At 37.2% G+C, this 16,350-nt stretch overlaps 2 protein-coding genes across 5 annotated transcripts in view; both read right to left on the bottom strand.

Moving 5' to 3' along the window:
- Nucleotides 1-402: 402 nt before the first annotated feature.
- LOC139122166 (uncharacterized) lies at nt 403-5,308 on the bottom strand. The gene is made up of 4 exons (XM_070687585.1): nt 5,186-5,308; nt 4,489-5,144; nt 3,752-3,851; nt 403-3,073 (listed from the first exon to the last, which is right to left on the bottom strand). Exons 1-4 carry the CDS (start codon nt 5,306-5,308, stop codon nt 2,954-2,956), a joined length of 999 nt encoding a protein of 332 aa, XP_070543686.1. The 3' UTR covers nt 403-2,953.
- LOC139121077 (kinesin-like protein KIF24) overlaps nt 5,138-16,350 on the bottom strand; it is a 25,782-nt gene continuing 14,569 nt past the window's right edge. For all 4 annotated transcript variants that reach the window (XM_070685697.1, XM_070685696.1, XM_070685700.1 and 1 more), the window contains exons 6-9: nt 15,066-15,187; nt 10,806-10,911; nt 8,267-8,448; nt 5,138-7,003 (exon numbers count right to left, since the gene is read on the bottom strand). In XM_070685697.1, coding sequence (XP_070541798.1) covers nt 5,374-7,003; nt 8,267-8,448; nt 10,806-10,911; nt 15,066-15,187 — 2,040 coding nt within the window. In that variant the 3' untranslated portion in view covers nt 5,138-5,373. The remainder of the gene's footprint in view (nt 7,004-8,266; nt 8,449-10,805; nt 10,912-15,065; nt 15,188-16,350) is intronic.

Raw genomic sequence — 16,350 nt, 5'->3', positions numbered from 1 at the left:
TACATTTGCAACACACATAAAATAGCCACTGAAGTCTCTGTACAACCAATTGAACTGTGTGCCATGCAACATAGCCAATACAGCCACAGTGAGGTAATCACACAGCGAAATAGCCAACATGGCTTTAGTGAGATAATCACACAGGAAAAACCCATACAACAAAAAAAACTTTTGAAAACTTTCACCCAGTTTTCTGAGCTGCATACAGCTCTTGCAGACAAAAGTATTTGATTTAATTCTGTGTTTAAGTGAAGTGAACAGTGGACAGATAGATTTGACAAACTAACAAACTCAATCACCATCCGATATATACACAAAAATCGCAGCATATCAGTCCGAGTGTTTCACATCACTCAGTAAGTCCAATGGTGCTTATGAAATTAATCCTGTGCACACACTTGCTTTACATTCCTAGTAATGTTTAATATTTACATAGAAAACATGACGTATTCTGGGAATACCATGTACCATTCCAGACTGTGTTGTGAAAACATCCGTACATCTACACCCATTAATTACACAGTACATTAAATAATAAATTTCATGAATAATTACAATATTTATAGACTTTTACAAGGAGCCTATTTACATAGTGATTGTACAAATTAACATTTTTCTCCTTTCAGAAATGGAAAAAATAAAAGTTGATTGTGAGGGAAGCCTTGATCATTGTCATTGGAAATTTAACAATGTCACAGAAATTCTACATTTATTCTTGTCCCACTTTTATAAAAAGTGCTCTTATCTATGATCTCAAGTCTCTTGATAAACTATATCTGGATGTTTGGTAGAATTGATAGGGCAAACAGATGCCAAAATAAAAGCTCTTTGGCCATTAGGGTGCCTATACATACCCATTCACCACCATAACATGGTACGGTCCTATTGTTTACAATGGTGTGGTTGAATCTATACATATTCAAATGGTATGAAAGGGTGAACTGCCAGGGTCAGAAGGTCAGATTTCATACAATGCTTGGTTCTTCATGAGTCTATCGAAGTAAAAGATATCACATAGAAAATCTTCAATTTTACAAAAAGCTTTGATCAGAAAAATATACTAAGACATTACTAAGCCTTCTGTCCCTAGATATTTATTTGTCCAAGTTCAACCATGTCATTTTGGGAATAGGATCAGACACATGAATGGTGATGATAGGATTTCACTATTCATGGATGGACTTAGTTTCTCTGACAAAATCAGTTGATCACCAGTACATGTACATTCAAATGCACTATACAGCATCTACTTCTATGCAGCCCTGTAAGTTGTGATATGTAGTCTACTGTATGAGAGGTCAAAGTTCAAGACTTCAGAAGGGTTCTTCAAGATGCACACCTTGGAGGAAGGCAAATATAAAAGAATTCTACAGAGACAAGTTTTAGATATTTCATGCCTTTGTGTGAATGTAAACCTGTCTAGAAAAGTAAGATTTGTACAAACTATAGCCACACATTATTTGTGTGAATTCAGTGTGGTTAACAAGAATGGACATTAAATAAAGAAAAGTCTCTATTGAGTGACACCGTGATCTAAATAAAACTATAACCTCTAAAAATAGTCATGGGTGAAGACAACAAAAATAATACAGATAACAATATGATACTTGAGCTGTTTTACTTGGTACAAGACCTGAAACCAGACAGGTGTGTTGCCAAAATAAATCTTCAGAAAGTCCAAACACTTCTAATACACATCATCATTATTAACACTTTACACTGGTAACACTCAATTGTAAAACGTTAATCTCATCACCTTGATGGATGCAGTACACTTCATTAGTTTCAAATCAGAATTGTGAAAAAAAACGTTGTTTTTTTTAAATTTACCTCAGTTGGCTTTTGCCATGTATCTTGGAATGTTCAGTAACTGCAAAAAATGTCCTTTCAAAAATAAAGAGAGTTTATAGAAGTAACAGGGTCTACAGTTACTACAGTGGATTTGCAATAAATAGCTCAATATAAATAGCAAGGATTTACAAAATATTTAACTTTTGAGTTAAATTATTATAAAACAAAAAAATGATTTTGAAAATTACACCACTGACTTACAGGAATTCATTCTTTAATGGTATGTACAATATGTAAATAAATGAAATGAATGATGATTTCGATTTAATTACAAACTAAGATTCATAAACACCTGCTGAATTTCATTTGAGATCTCAATTCCATGTCAAAGGTCAGAACTAACCAATGAAAACAAGGGACATGTTTATACATTCTGAATGATGGAATGAGGCCTACAGTCTCAGAAAAGGCCATACAATTACTTTACAGGTACAGGAATTTGAAAACAACTAATTATTGAAAATTACTCTGAAAACTTTTTGGGGCTTTCTCCAGAAAGCAATGACTTATACATCCATCTCAGAAAAAAAAAAAACCTTCAAATTCATAAATTAGAGATAATTTATATTTGGCACATTGCCAGGTACTTGAGAGTAAATTTGATCACAAAGTCTTATTTTTAAAAGACTGATATTACACATTATTTTCTTAGAAAAATATGAGTAGGCAAAGGAAATTAGCTGCCTCTAGCTTCAAAAGACAAATATTATATATGTTAATGTTGGAGATAGTAGTAGCTTACAGGATGGAAAGTTTACCTAAATAAAAAGATATTTCAGCCAAAACAGAAAATGTTAGTATTAAGCTCTCTAATGTTTGCTGCAAGCATGGTATGGTGTTTTATTTAATCAACTTCTTCTATAGAGTTAGTCATGGTAGCAAAACAGATGTTAAATTTTAATTAAAACTTGTCTTGAAAAATTATCTTTGGCGGACATAAATGATGAGATTATTAAAGGCGAAAAAGGAAGAGGACATTGGCATAGCTCTGTGCTCTGTGTTCCTATTAAGGAGTGTGGACACCTGGTATAGGAAGCATTGCCAATTGGAATGTACCAACGAGTCTGCTGTTATAGGGGTGTGCAGCTCACACACGGAATGTTCAGCTCTTTCTTGGAGTTGTACTTTGAGAGAAGGATTCCAGTTGAGATCTCAAGGTTTCTATGCATCGAATCTTGCTGTAGAGTAAATCATCAAGTTTCTCAACAAAGTAGGTGAAATCCTGCAACAACAGAAAAGGTACACGTTTTCTAGCAAAATTTCAAGACACTGGGGAAGTTTTGTTCAAATACTGACTGGCATTTACATAGACAAAAGAGCTACCAGTAGATGTGGTAAATTCATATTCATAGGAAAAACATACTGTTACTATTACTTGCTGTGAAAAATTATCTGACATATAATGCCTTCAAAGATGACATGCTAATGAACTTATCTGTGATTGAGAGAGTGATGTGGAACATACTTAATTTTGTATTACACAGTGGAGATAATTGGTTCAGAATGGGTGAAGTGAGGTTCATAATGGACAGTTTCTCTGGGAACAGAACAGGTGTAGGTTTTAAGTCTGTTTAATGTGAACTTGCTACATTGGACCAGACTAATACTAACTTTGTACAGGACAAAAGGGGTTTCAGGTGTGACATAAAATTCAATCAGGCTAAAATCACAAGTGTGGCAGCCTAGGACATCAGTGTGTAGTCCTAGTTGGGGCAAGGGCTCTCTCTTATTTTCCTATACAAATCATGGTGGGCAGAAGTCAAAAGCAGTTACCATGGTAATTGTGTCAACCCTAGGCAATATTCTGAAATCAAATGATGAGTTGTGGACATGGATCAAGAGGATTTATTGTGGCTTGGCCAGGTCCTTGAGGAAGCTTATGTGTTTGAACAAGACTTACCCTGTCTCCATCTTTGACCTCCTGTATCAGCTTGTACTCTTTCTCACTCAGTTGACCCATCTCTATGATCTGTTCTTCATGAGCTGATAACATCAGATCTCTGTGGGGTCAAAGGTGAACAAAAATGAAATTGATATTTTAGAAAAGAAAAAGTTTCTTCTTAACATTCACAGAACTTCAATTTGCAGATCCCATCCTTGTAATACCAGATAAAAGTATCAGACACAAAGGGGAGTACTTGAAGGATGGTGAGATTATATTTTGTAAATTGTCAATTTTCTGAAACTATTTTTGAACTGACCGGGGTCGTCATGTACAAACTTTAAACTTTAATCTGATCTGTGAAGCAAAACTGTTACTGCTTTGATTTGAAGAGACTGTCACGGTGAAACGTATGGGAACGTTAAATCTGGACACTCGCCAAATATGGACAGTTTTGCAAGTTAAGATGTCTGAAATTGAATGGAACCTCAATGAATGTATTCAGAATTAACACAGACACTTGGAGTATTCCTAATGGTGCAAACAATAGATAGGTTTAACTCTTCATTTCTGCAATTTGTCATGAAAGAGCATCCGACCAATATTCAGAATTTTAAAATAATATACATCACATGTATAGTACGAGGAGTGAAGATTAGACATTTTGTAGAAAAGAATTATCAAGCATACAAGAAACATGAATCATTCCCAGTCCACTGGTATTCTTTTAGTGAACACATCATTCAGTAACTTACTTTGCCCTCTCTAATGCAGAATTCTTCTTGGACATGAACACTGGTCTGTTGCTTGATGTTTGCTCTGTCTCTCTATAAGGAGATTCTATCTCTACAGAGTTCATCAGAGACTGTGAGGTGTCCAGCCCCATGATGAAAGCCTCATTCTGTGGCCTTATTGATGATGTGGCCAGTGCTTGGCTTATTTCTTTCCTGAGCTCATCCTGTGGAAAGCTGCATGCCAGTGTGTATTCCTTCCTGACCGGTGCAAAGTAGGCGTTCTTCTCACCTTGCACTGTGCTGCTACCATTCACTGCATTGGAAGACTTTAAGGGCAATGTTACAACGGGCCTTGTCTTTGGAACTTTATCAGCTGAATTTTGTACAGCAGGTACCTTGGGTCTAGGCTGTACCAAAGTGAAAGCTGACTTCCTTGAAGGCGTCAAGATATCACTGCCTGCAGGTGATACGTCCTTCTCCTCATTAAGGCATCTGGGATTTGATGTCTGGCTGCCTGAAGTACACGACTCTGCATCATCGACCTCCACACCAACAGCTCCCTCTTCAGGCTTCTTGGCAGTCTCACTCAAATGAGACTGTGTCTCATCAGATCTTGGAGATTCCTGCGGGGGATTGTCCTTTCTCGGACTCAGTTTTATAATGTTAGTCTTGGAAGACTACTATTCAGGGGAGGGGACACGTCGGAAGCAGTGATCGCCTGTGGCTGGTAGCTCTCATCCGTGTCAGGTTTCCGAGGTGAAGCAAAAGTTGAAGTGGAGACTGTTGTGGTGATGGTTGTAATGGTGGTGGTTGTGACTGGCATTGACATGTTCACTGCCATGGGCACTTGATGAGGTACAGCCACGGCCAGATTGAGAGGAACTCTGTCAACGGTGTTGTTTGAATTCACAATTGGCTGAGTGGCAAGAACTTCAACTGGTCTGTCAGAAGTGGCATTCTCCAGCTGCCTGTCCGTGTAACTGGCAGCAGATATTGTGGAATTTTCATCAGACTTTGGCATGTCATGATGTACTCGAGGTGAAATGTATTCTGAAGTGGAACTGACAGGATTAACAACACTGGAATATCAGCAACAGGACTAGTGCTGACTGAGGTTTGAGTCCCTGCAACAGTTTCAGAATCTGGTTCAGGAGTGTACTTCAGCTGGGTCGGCATAAAGCATTCTTGGAAATCTGTAGGTACAATGACACCACTTGGAGAAGTTTTCTTACTAGGCGTCCCCTGCTTCTGTTTCTCTGCTGATTTGGTCTGAGAAAGACTTTTCAAGAAATCTCTGGGTGAGGGCAAGCCTTCAATCTCTCTTGCCATACTGTTACCAATAGTGGCATCAGCCACCCATCTTTTTCTGGACTTCTTGGAGACTTTCACTTTGCCCACATCATTTGAATGATAACCGTTCATATTAGCAGCTGCTGTTTCTCTGAGAGAGTACCCATTTACTTCATGAACACCATTCTCTTCAACATCTGGTTTTTCAGGGGCTCTTAAATCACATACAGGCCTTGTGCTGGTGGCTGCCATGTTGTCACTGTCTTCTTGAGGCCTCAGTGTAATGCTTTGATCAGTCTGGAAAATTCTTTGATCAGTCAATGGATCAATCTGCAATTCATCTGGATGTTCTGCTTGCTGGTATGAATTGTCCCCACTACTACCACTCTTGATCCAGGACTGATCCAAAATCCTGTCAAGTTCCTTGATAATCTCACTGGTGTTATCCGTGCTGGTGCTGTCCGAATCCGTCTCGGAAATCTCCCCTTCGTCAGCTTCCTCCGGAGAAGAGTCCATCAGCAGATTCCTGACACTACTGGAATCATTGCGTACAACCCAGAACTCTTTGGACTTCCTGAGAGCACCATCCGATTTCAAGTTATCTACACTCAATCTAACGCTAGCTTCACTCTTTGCTGGACTGCCAGGACTGGTCTGGGCTGTGGTCCCTGATCTCCTAGGGCTAGAGACAAATCTCGGATTGTCAAATTCCCAGTTCGTCTCAGAGAAATTTCTTGTCGATACGGGAGTACTGAAATAATCACTGGACGGCTTGCTTGGAGAGTATTTCACAACCTTTATATCTCCACTGTCTCCTCCAACAACTCTAACTTCACCTCTCTCAATACTTATTCTAGAACTCCCTATATTTCCTCTTGGGCTTCCAACACCGTTATAGATACTTCTGGGACTTCCCACACTGTTATGGATACCTCTTGGACTTCCCACAGTGTTATGGATATGTAAGTTTCTATTATCCTCCTCAGGACTTGAATATTTCCTGTTTGTTTTCCTACTGTCCCTGGAGGCTCTAAGCTTTGGCACAGAATATGGCTTGTAGTTGCAGCCTCTGATCTGACTGACTTCCCAGCTTGTAGATTCTCTGCTCAGAGGTGAAGGTTTTGGTTTTCTCTTTGGAGTGGATGTGTTTGAAGGACTGAAGATGCTGGGTGCTCTAGGTAAATGAGTAGCACTATTTGGACTACCACTGGATGACGACACTGAATCTTTCTTCAATTCTTTGACTCTGAAACAAATAATAAACCAAACATTTATTTCTTGATCAGTGACTGTAAAGTCTGCAGTATTCAAAATTGCATGGCTCTGCAATGGTATGCAGAAACAAACAATAGTGACATTTCTAAATGTCACTCACAATTGTTGAAGTGACAAATGTTGCACTTTACATGAGCACAGACCGTCACCACTCCCAATAAAATACTGACATATTATCCTCAAGATCCTTGTTTCAAATAAATAACTGTTAACTGTTTTCTTATTCACTAACTAGTAATAATTGATACATTTAACTCAATAACTGATAAATTACATAAACTTTACTTTATGCTGAAGAATAAATATTTGCCTCTGCTGTCAAATCATAGCACTTATTACTATATGTACTCGGAATTCAGTTTCATAAATATTTTTTACCTAAGTATCAAAGTGATCAAGGTAGAATGTGCCTTGAGGACTGATATTCAAACTCTCAAAAGTTTTACAATACTTTTTCGGTCTACCACTTGTTTGGGCTCATTTTGTAGCTCATGGAGTGACTAAACTTTTCACCAGCTTATTTTGTGAAAATTGAAATTTTATTTTCCCAATAGATTGAAAACGGGGATGGCAGCCATTTTGAATTTCTATTGTCAAGAAATATAAGGCAATTTGTTTCTCTTGTACTAAACTTTGCAGAGTTACCCCTGATTTTATTCTTGATTTTGAAAATGAATATTAAAGTTTCCCAATGGAAAGCTTGAACCAAAGTTTAAGTCTTTCAATATTGAGGCATGAATTCCATCGAGCACATAAATATCTAAAGCAATGCAAACATGAATAGATGAGTCAGAGCCAAATTTTCTTCAGCTTTCACTCTAAGCAATGACATATTCAAACGCTAATGTTGCATATGGTGTGTGCGATGGGTTTAGTCTAAATTAGCACTCTAAGTCATATAAACAACATATGTATTTCAAGTGACAACAGAAAGTACTGCATGTCAACAATGAAATATGATCATTTCATCCCACCCAGGGTGTGGTTGGTCAAATCCCATTGTTTTCCATCATAGGATTGGGCCTTCATATTGAAAAATAGGGGTGGAAGAGTTCGAGTGTAAACAACATATGTATTTCAAGTGACAACAGAAAGTACTGCATGTCAACAATGAAATATGATGATTTCATCCCACCCAGGGTGTGGTTGATCAAATCCCATTGTTTTCCACCATAGGATTGGGCCTTCATATTGGAAAATAGGGGTGGAAGAGTTCGAGTGTACTGTTGCTTACCTGTTTGCATATCTGAGTGTGTTCAAGGTGTGTTCACTTGCATTGGAGTTTGGTGAGATGTTGGCAATCATACAGGTACGGGAGTTGCCTAGGAAGGATTCTTTCAAGATGTGTGTTAGTTTACTCTGCCTGAACGGTGTATGTCTCTGTTCTTGGTCAATGGCTCGGATACATTCCTTCAGCTGAAATCAAGTGGAAAAAACACACATAAGTTCTATAATGAGTCTGTACGCCCACAGTCCTTGGTTGACATGTGATATCTTCTAGAAAACAGACAGTGGCACTGATGCTTGGTGGGTTTGATTACACAGTGTGTGCAGGTAACTTGTAAGAAGTGACATTTAAGTGGCCATAATCTTTTCTCAGTTGTAATAAGAAACTCTACACCATACCAGTAAACTCAAATTTCTAATTTGAAAGCAATGTACTGAAATTGAGCTGTAGATTCATTTCTCTACAAGGATCTGGTAAATATATATATTGAAAAATAATTTTATATTACATATATATTATATTTTATTCAGAAAAATTTAAACCTCGGCAAAGGTGTTCAAACTAATCCTGACTGTATCAATAAAGAATTTAGTGGATTAAATATGAATGTACTTCCTGATGGAGGGTTTTGTAAGGTAAAATTCCAGATGTTTGAACTGTTTGGGTACACCTTGATTAGCTTGCCTATATCCTGTATATCCAGGTCACTGCACCTCAAAGCTGATTGTGATCATTGACAATGTTATTAGTTTACTTAAGCAAATGAAGCCACATTACATTGTTTTAAAATAGTCCACTAAACGTCAGAGACTATCACTTGGTTGACGTACATTTACAGTTACTTTTAGTTGTTGATCCAGACTTTTAGAATCACTTAGCCAAAACAACAACTTTTTTTTTTGTACAGTGATACAATCATGGAATAACTATAGTAATTACTTGGCTACGGAATTACAAATGACCACTGGTGGCCATAATTGGACAAGGCTGAAGTCTGATAAATTCTTGTTGATCACAGATCAGCATTACAGACATAACACTGACCCTGCTCTGGCCATACACATAGAGAAAACCATACAGTGTAAGAACATACCTGATGTAAATCTAGCTTGGAAGGAACTTACAAGTCTTGGCAATGATGGTTATAGTGAAGAGTTAGGTTTTCCACGGTCAGAGTAACCATGGGTTTTCAAAGGATGTACTCAGGACAAGCTTAGAAATAACTGACCACATGTAACTGATAGCCTTGCTGGATTTGTCCATTTATAGGGAGGGGTGATATCATCGGGAGGGACAGCACCGTTATTGTACTGTGGCTATACGTATGTAAGGGAACTCAACAAGACTCAACAACACCAGTTGTTTCTAGATGTAAAATAAAAATATTTCAGATGGGCTATATATCTTGTGAGGGATCACACTTGAAACAATCCAAAGCATCTGTACCAAGGAAGTGGTTTAGCCTAGAATCCTTGTGAGCTATTGGGAGGGGATGAAAAGAAATGAATGACTTCACCTGACTGATGAATAGAGTAAACACTGTGCATGTAGGGCTTCATTGTCTGGATGTACTGGCAGTTCAAAGGGGATTACAGATCAGACTGATTACTGTAATTTCAAGTGAATGACAGCATTCAGTCTGAGATACTACTCAAGACACGAATGAAACGGATCAATAAATTGTATCAAAAACCAAGACTGTTTTGCACTTTATAATAAGCTTGAGATAATTCTGAGGGTTTTATAGAATTTTTTAAGCACTTGAGCACTGCATCGTACCGAGACAAGGCATGGTTTTCCTTGAACCATATCATTGAGTTTGTTGTTTCAATGTCAAACACCATTGAAAGATCACTGTCAGAAAAACATCAAGGGCTAGTTTGAGAAAGTTAGCTGGAAAGATCATGACCTTGTATAAAGTGACTGCCTTTTAGGCAAGAGGACTCAGAGTAGTTTTTTCCATTGATGTAAGGACAATCATTTTCTTTAGTTGAGGGTTTGAATGCTACAGTTATCAAGTCAGTGACACTGTCATATGGCAGTATCCTGCATTTACCATTCAACATGACAAGATACCAACTACATCCTTTCATTTACACAGATAGTTCACTGTTGTTTCACAATTATCAAATGGTCCCTATCAACTCAAAAGTAAAGAAATTTTTATCACACCTATGGATGTAATGCTTGACTATTTCAACCTGGCTATTATCTGTACAAAGTCTATACCTGCATCATTTTTGGTTTCTGATGATAATATAACAGTAGATATGGAATGAAATCTGGTAATTACGTTTCCAATAGGAAATTATACATGTTTCCGACATGCCATATTGAAAATGAGGAAGACACATCATATGTGCAAATATGGTACCTTTTTTGACCTTTCACCTCCATGGTAATGGCCCAAACAAAATGTTGTCAATGGTAGGAGAGTGTACCCGCATTTACATGGAACTGGAGGTGAACAGGCCAAGAGATCAAGGTTATGAGCAACAGGTCTGATTTCATGGTATCTATTGAACAGAAGGTTTGAATTACTTACAGCTAGGAGACTTGTGTTGATTTCAGCTCCTTCAATTCTGGTAATTCTATCTGGGTCATTGGTGTCTGCGGCTCTTTCACTGCCAGCCAGGTCAATGAATGAAAACCTACAGATGAGAAAACAGAAAACACAACAATAGTTACCATGTGTATCACTGTCAGAATGTCACTCACTTCAAAGTTTTGAACTGTTGTACTTGTCCTGAAACCAAAAAATAACGCCGTATCTTGGGAGTGCAGTGGGAATCACAAACAAAAATGACATCACATTTTGACGTATGAGAACACATGGTATTCATTCTTTGATACAAAATCATTAAAGGATTACTGAATCTGGCCTCAAACATCTGCTGTGCTGAAATGTAGAATGAAACACATGTGGGCAAGTTACTAAACCATTATAACTAAGTTGTGGTCACTGTTACCAGAACACTGGATCACTAAATAATCCTTCTGCTTGATATGATTTTTTTATGATTTTCTCCTTCCTTCCGCCAGTCTTGAAATGAAGGTGGTACATGCTTTGAAAGTGAAAGACTTAGCTTTTGCCCAAACTTTCTTCAACGAAACTTTCAACAATTGTCTTAACAAATCAAGAATAAAAATAAGGGGTCACCATGCACATTTTGGTCTCTAGAGAAACAAAGAACATTTACTGATATTTGAAATTCAAAATGGCCACCATCCATATGTTAACTCTATGGGGAAAAATAAATTTTTTGATATTCAAAATATTAAGATGGTAAAATTTTTTCTTACTCTAAGAGTTTTAAAATGAGTCCCTAGAAAAGAATTGTAAACATTTGAGAGTCTGAATATTTGTCCCTAATGCATATTCTACCTTAAATATAGAAATGTCTCAAACTCATTGTTGTCTACATCTTCAGCCCTACAGCTGTGACACAACACTCAGGACATATGTAAACTGATTACTATGGTTGCTACAACTACAACTAGTTAAAGTTCTTTCACTCAAATTCTCTCACAAACACAGAAAATTCTGCCTTTACCTGTATTTCCTATACTACCTGCCATCAACACTTACACCATGAAGCCACCACTGATAAGTATGGTGGCATGGCTGACAGAAGAAACACTATCCAGTATCTCAACTATTTCCAGTGGTTGAAATTACATGTTCAATTACCCAAGTCAACAAACCAGTGGTTTATATTATGTTTTCCTCTCTCCTTTCAACAAAACTGGTAAACCAGGCTCATGAATACAATGTGTTCAGTGAAATGTAAAAAGCTAATGATTGGACAACAGATGTCTTGAAAGAAACCTAACAAGTTATTGTTTACAGTCACTACAAAAGCTGTGATACATTATATCAGAAATGCCAAAGTGTGTTGCCAGTCTCATGTTAAGGTATAGAACAAACGATTCATCAAAAAAGCAACGTAAAAATTTCAATGTTACCTTTAACACTCAGTATCAAAGCCACCAAAAAACATCTGAGAAGAATTTGAGAGATAGCACACTTCCAAATTTCGGAAAACATTTTTAAATCAAGAATGAAATAAAAGAAACTTTATAAAGAACCAACCTTAACATGTTCTGCCAAAAGCTAACTGGCTGACTTACAATGGAGTGACCAAAACAAATGTTTGGTCGTCATAAATAAGGTTTGTCCTTAAATGACCCGATTGTGGGTATTACAGAAGAGTAGCTAAACATTAGTGCTGAGTGTACCTGGAGACACAGCTATTGAAGGATGTGATGGGATGTACTATGACTGAGTCAGTGTGTGTAATCAATCAAAGATTAGAGGCTTGAATGCCATGATGTGGGTGTGTACCAAATGTGAGAATTACCCTATAGTTTAAGTCAACATTAATAAAGAAATAATAGGTAATGATAGATTTACTAGCTTTTTACAGAAAGATAGATGCATTTTTCAAGTTTTGTTTTGTAATGATGAGGGCGCGTGAGTGTTTTCACTCTAAGCTAACTTGACATGTCGATGACTCAAAAATTATTCCATATACCATATTACTGTTATTTTTGTAAGGCTGACACAAAGAAATTTCTTGAAATTCCTTAATGTCTCATAACAGAGTGCTGGAAAAGGGTATCATATGGACATATACGACACCAAGATAAGTGGGATAAGTATCTTAGAATAGCCTCAAGTTCAACATCTTGATTGGGAAAAGAGGGGTACTGTTGTTATGTATACTGTCAAGCATTCATTCTGTTACAAAATTACACTATTTAATATGAAACATGAATGAAACACTTCAAAAGTTTACTGATCAAACTTTGAACAAGGGGAAAGTTGTTGCTCTCTTTTGTCATAAACAGACAATTTGAAGAACGTTCAAGATCATCGATTATCTTATGTATTATTATTATTTCCATAGAGTAGCATACCGATTGTTACACTCTTAAATAAATCTCATCTGTTACATGTGTGGAAAAAGTAACTTACAGTTTGTCTTAATCTATCTACGGAAAAGTTCAATCAATATCTTTCTATTCCATTAAAGGTAAGTTCATGTTTTGATAAATATAATTCATAACTATCTGTGTATGGATTAGATGCATTACTTTAACATTGGTAATTGGAGCTCTCTATACATGTAGCTCTAGTATTAAATATTTATATTGCATGTTTTGATAGCTATTTTGACCCAGTCTTTGAAAGCTGTTCATGTTGCTGGTAAGGAAGAAACAAAGTGTTTGTCAGCTGGGTATGTAGAATCAGGTATACATGCACCCTAAATGTACTGGTAAAGCGCTTAAGTAGCCCCTCCCTATTAATGTGCACACAGATGATAAAGATATCTGTGTTGCTACCTAAGTCATTTCAGACTCACAGGTGTTTCTGTAACAGACTGACAAACTATACTGCATTGCTCCAATTTTAAATAACCTTAAATTGACACAAGGTTTGTAGGAGGACATGAGTGCATGCACAGTGGCATTGACATGAGAAGTGCTGGTACTTATTTAATGAGACTGGACCAGCATGCCTACATTCTGAGGCAATGCTGACAGAAAACCTTGATAGAAATCATGGTAGTTATAAACGCATTCTACTTGTAACTACTGTAGATTAAAGGACAGCTACACATTGTCCACAGGGAATTCCAGATTTCAAAACTTTACATGCATGGAAACAAGAATAGCCTCTGTAGGACATAGCGGACATATGCTGAATAATTCTAACGATAAGACAGATTGACTTAATACTGCCCTCTATGGATCTATCCATCATGTGTGGAGATGAAACAAAGAGTAAGCCATGCAACCATTGGCTGACAAGCTGCCTGGCATATAAAGTAAACACTTGTACAGAGGATGCGGACAATAATGCAAGAGTGATAAAAGAACAAATGTGATAGGCATAAATGATGGTGAAATTGAGACTGCTTTCGTGTGGTTTTGTCAGACTAAGAGCCTATAAAGAATGTCAAGCTGGTAGACTGACTCGGTATCTCTGAAATAAAATTTCTTACAGACATTTTATACCTAGAAGTTGCCATTCGCTACTCATTACCAGTACCAAAAATACCTCAGAAAATATAATCACATTTATGACTGAAGTTTGACAATGCAATATTGTAGTATACAGTAGCTGGGCCTGTCTCTCATGGAGAAAAAATTTTAAATTTCATCACTTTATTAACATTATTATATACTAGTATATTAAGCATTATCCTATGCCATCAAAAAGTCACATGTATCGGTAGTTTGTCGTTGCATCATTGAGAATAAGGATGTGAAATGTTATTAACTTTATTAAGTCTAAAGACAATCCATGGGGCCCCCAGATGTGGAAAGCAAATTTCAGTATAGTTGGTAAACGTGGCAGTCTATACGACCAAAACAACACCATCAAAGTGACCATCTGTTGGCTTTCTACGCAACCTGTGCCACTATAGGGGTTCAAAAATAGTATCAAAGACTACAGCTGTGAACTGGTCATTCAAAACAAATGACAAAAAAATAGCTTTCCAAAGATACTTGAAAAGGAGAGCGTTTTCAGAAAATGTCACAGGGACTTTCAAACTGGCATACACAGTGCCATTTGGTTATTCTGTCGATACAGAAATTGTATAGTTCTTTGAATAAAGAAATTTTACAATGACTATAGATGGATGAACAATATTGCATTGGAGACCTACCAGTATTTGAGCATTACATTTCAAACCTACAACTCTTCCCTAAGGAGGAAACAGTACGACTGGAAAATTAGTTATGTTGCTGATGTAACATGAACGACACCACATTTTGTCCTAACTTGGTATCTCACCTTCCAACTTTCCTCTTGGAGTTTTCTTTGAGTTGTACTTGCAATATGGCATGAGATCTTGAAGAATCTGCATTGACACCAGAGCTGCCTGTACTTCTAACCTGGTTACCAAACTCAATGGCCTAGCAGAAAAAAAAAAGAAATAAAAGTCAAATTAAAGTAAATTAAGTTCATGACATATCCATACATGTATGTGATGTACATTTGCAAATCAACCATTTACAGTCAATGAGGTTTAATAAGCCCAAACACACATTTACTCCTCAACATACAGAATCACTAATTCAATCAATTAGCTTGCATAAACTGCATATTATCATCTGTATTTCAGGTAAATATAACCCACCAAACTTTTTACCGACAAGACTGTATAAATGACATGATACATTATCAGCCGTCAGAGCCATATTACATAGTATCTGAGTGTAATTAATCAAAATATTGTGACACTTATCAGTGACTTATGGGAATGCATTTCTCTGTCTTTCTGTATCTCCACGCAATCTGTGGAGTTATCTGAAGTCTGGATCTTTGAATGACCTGAGCCAGGCCACTATTCCGTTATTCAAAGTTACAACGATATGATATCTCGATCATCCATGAGAATGTTACAGGAAAGTTTGCAGAAGTTAATGATAACATTCTGGGCATAGCAAACAGATCGTTGGTGTACTTTGGATTGTCCATTAACTGACTATGTTATTGACATTATCAGAATGAGTCCGTTGTTGACAAGGCACAGGCCATGAGGTAAAAGGTATAAACAGGTTTTGCAGGTTTGAATCATTCATTTCATGAAGCAACACTACAAAATATACCACACTATAGCTCAATAATCCCGGAAGTCACACCACTTTAAAAGTCATTAAGCGTGGGCCGGTATAAAAAGAAAAAAAACAACTAAAAAAGTTTACTGACTGACAAAATATCTTCTGATGCCAGGGCGCAGCTCATATGCATGACATCCAACTATTGGGTTCTTTTGACACGGACAGAATTCCAGTCTGTCCAACACAGGGCCACATAGCCTAGCCACTGACAAAAAAATCATACCCCCTTGAGGTAACAGTCTATAGAAAGATGAAAATGGTGCTTTGAATACCTGTTCATACTGTAGAGATCTGTATTCAGAAGACATGAAGCTGGACATTTTGTAGAGTATGGTATCCCCTAATGTAAACATTACTATTTGCATGTCCAGTCTTGTCTACAACGGCCAACTCTGTGAGATACACACCATATGCATCTCACTGTGGCTGCCTTTGGAAATCATGCCAGGGTCTCT

Source organism: Ptychodera flava, chromosome 21, assembly GCF_041260155.1.
Source record: "Ptychodera flava strain L36383 chromosome 21, AS_Pfla_20210202, whole genome shotgun sequence".
NCBI classification, from domain to species: domain Eukaryota; kingdom Metazoa; phylum Hemichordata; class Enteropneusta; family Ptychoderidae; genus Ptychodera; species Ptychodera flava.
This window is presented reverse-complemented; position numbering and strand designations above follow the sequence as displayed.

Bases quoted from the DNA above. Each gene is read 5' to 3' on its own strand.
- LOC139122166 (XM_070687585.1), bottom strand. From the start codon at position 5,308: ATGGCAGTGAACATGTCAATGCCAGTCACAACCACCACCATTACAACC. The intron at 5,145-5,185 runs GCGATCACTGCT...CCTGAATAGTAG, and splicing joins ATGAGAGCTACCAGCCACAG to TCTTCCAAGACTAACATTAT. The intron at 3,074-3,751 runs GTAAGTCTTGTT...CTGTTGTTGCAG, and splicing joins AGGTCAAAGATGGAGACAGG to GATTTCACCTACTTTGTTGA.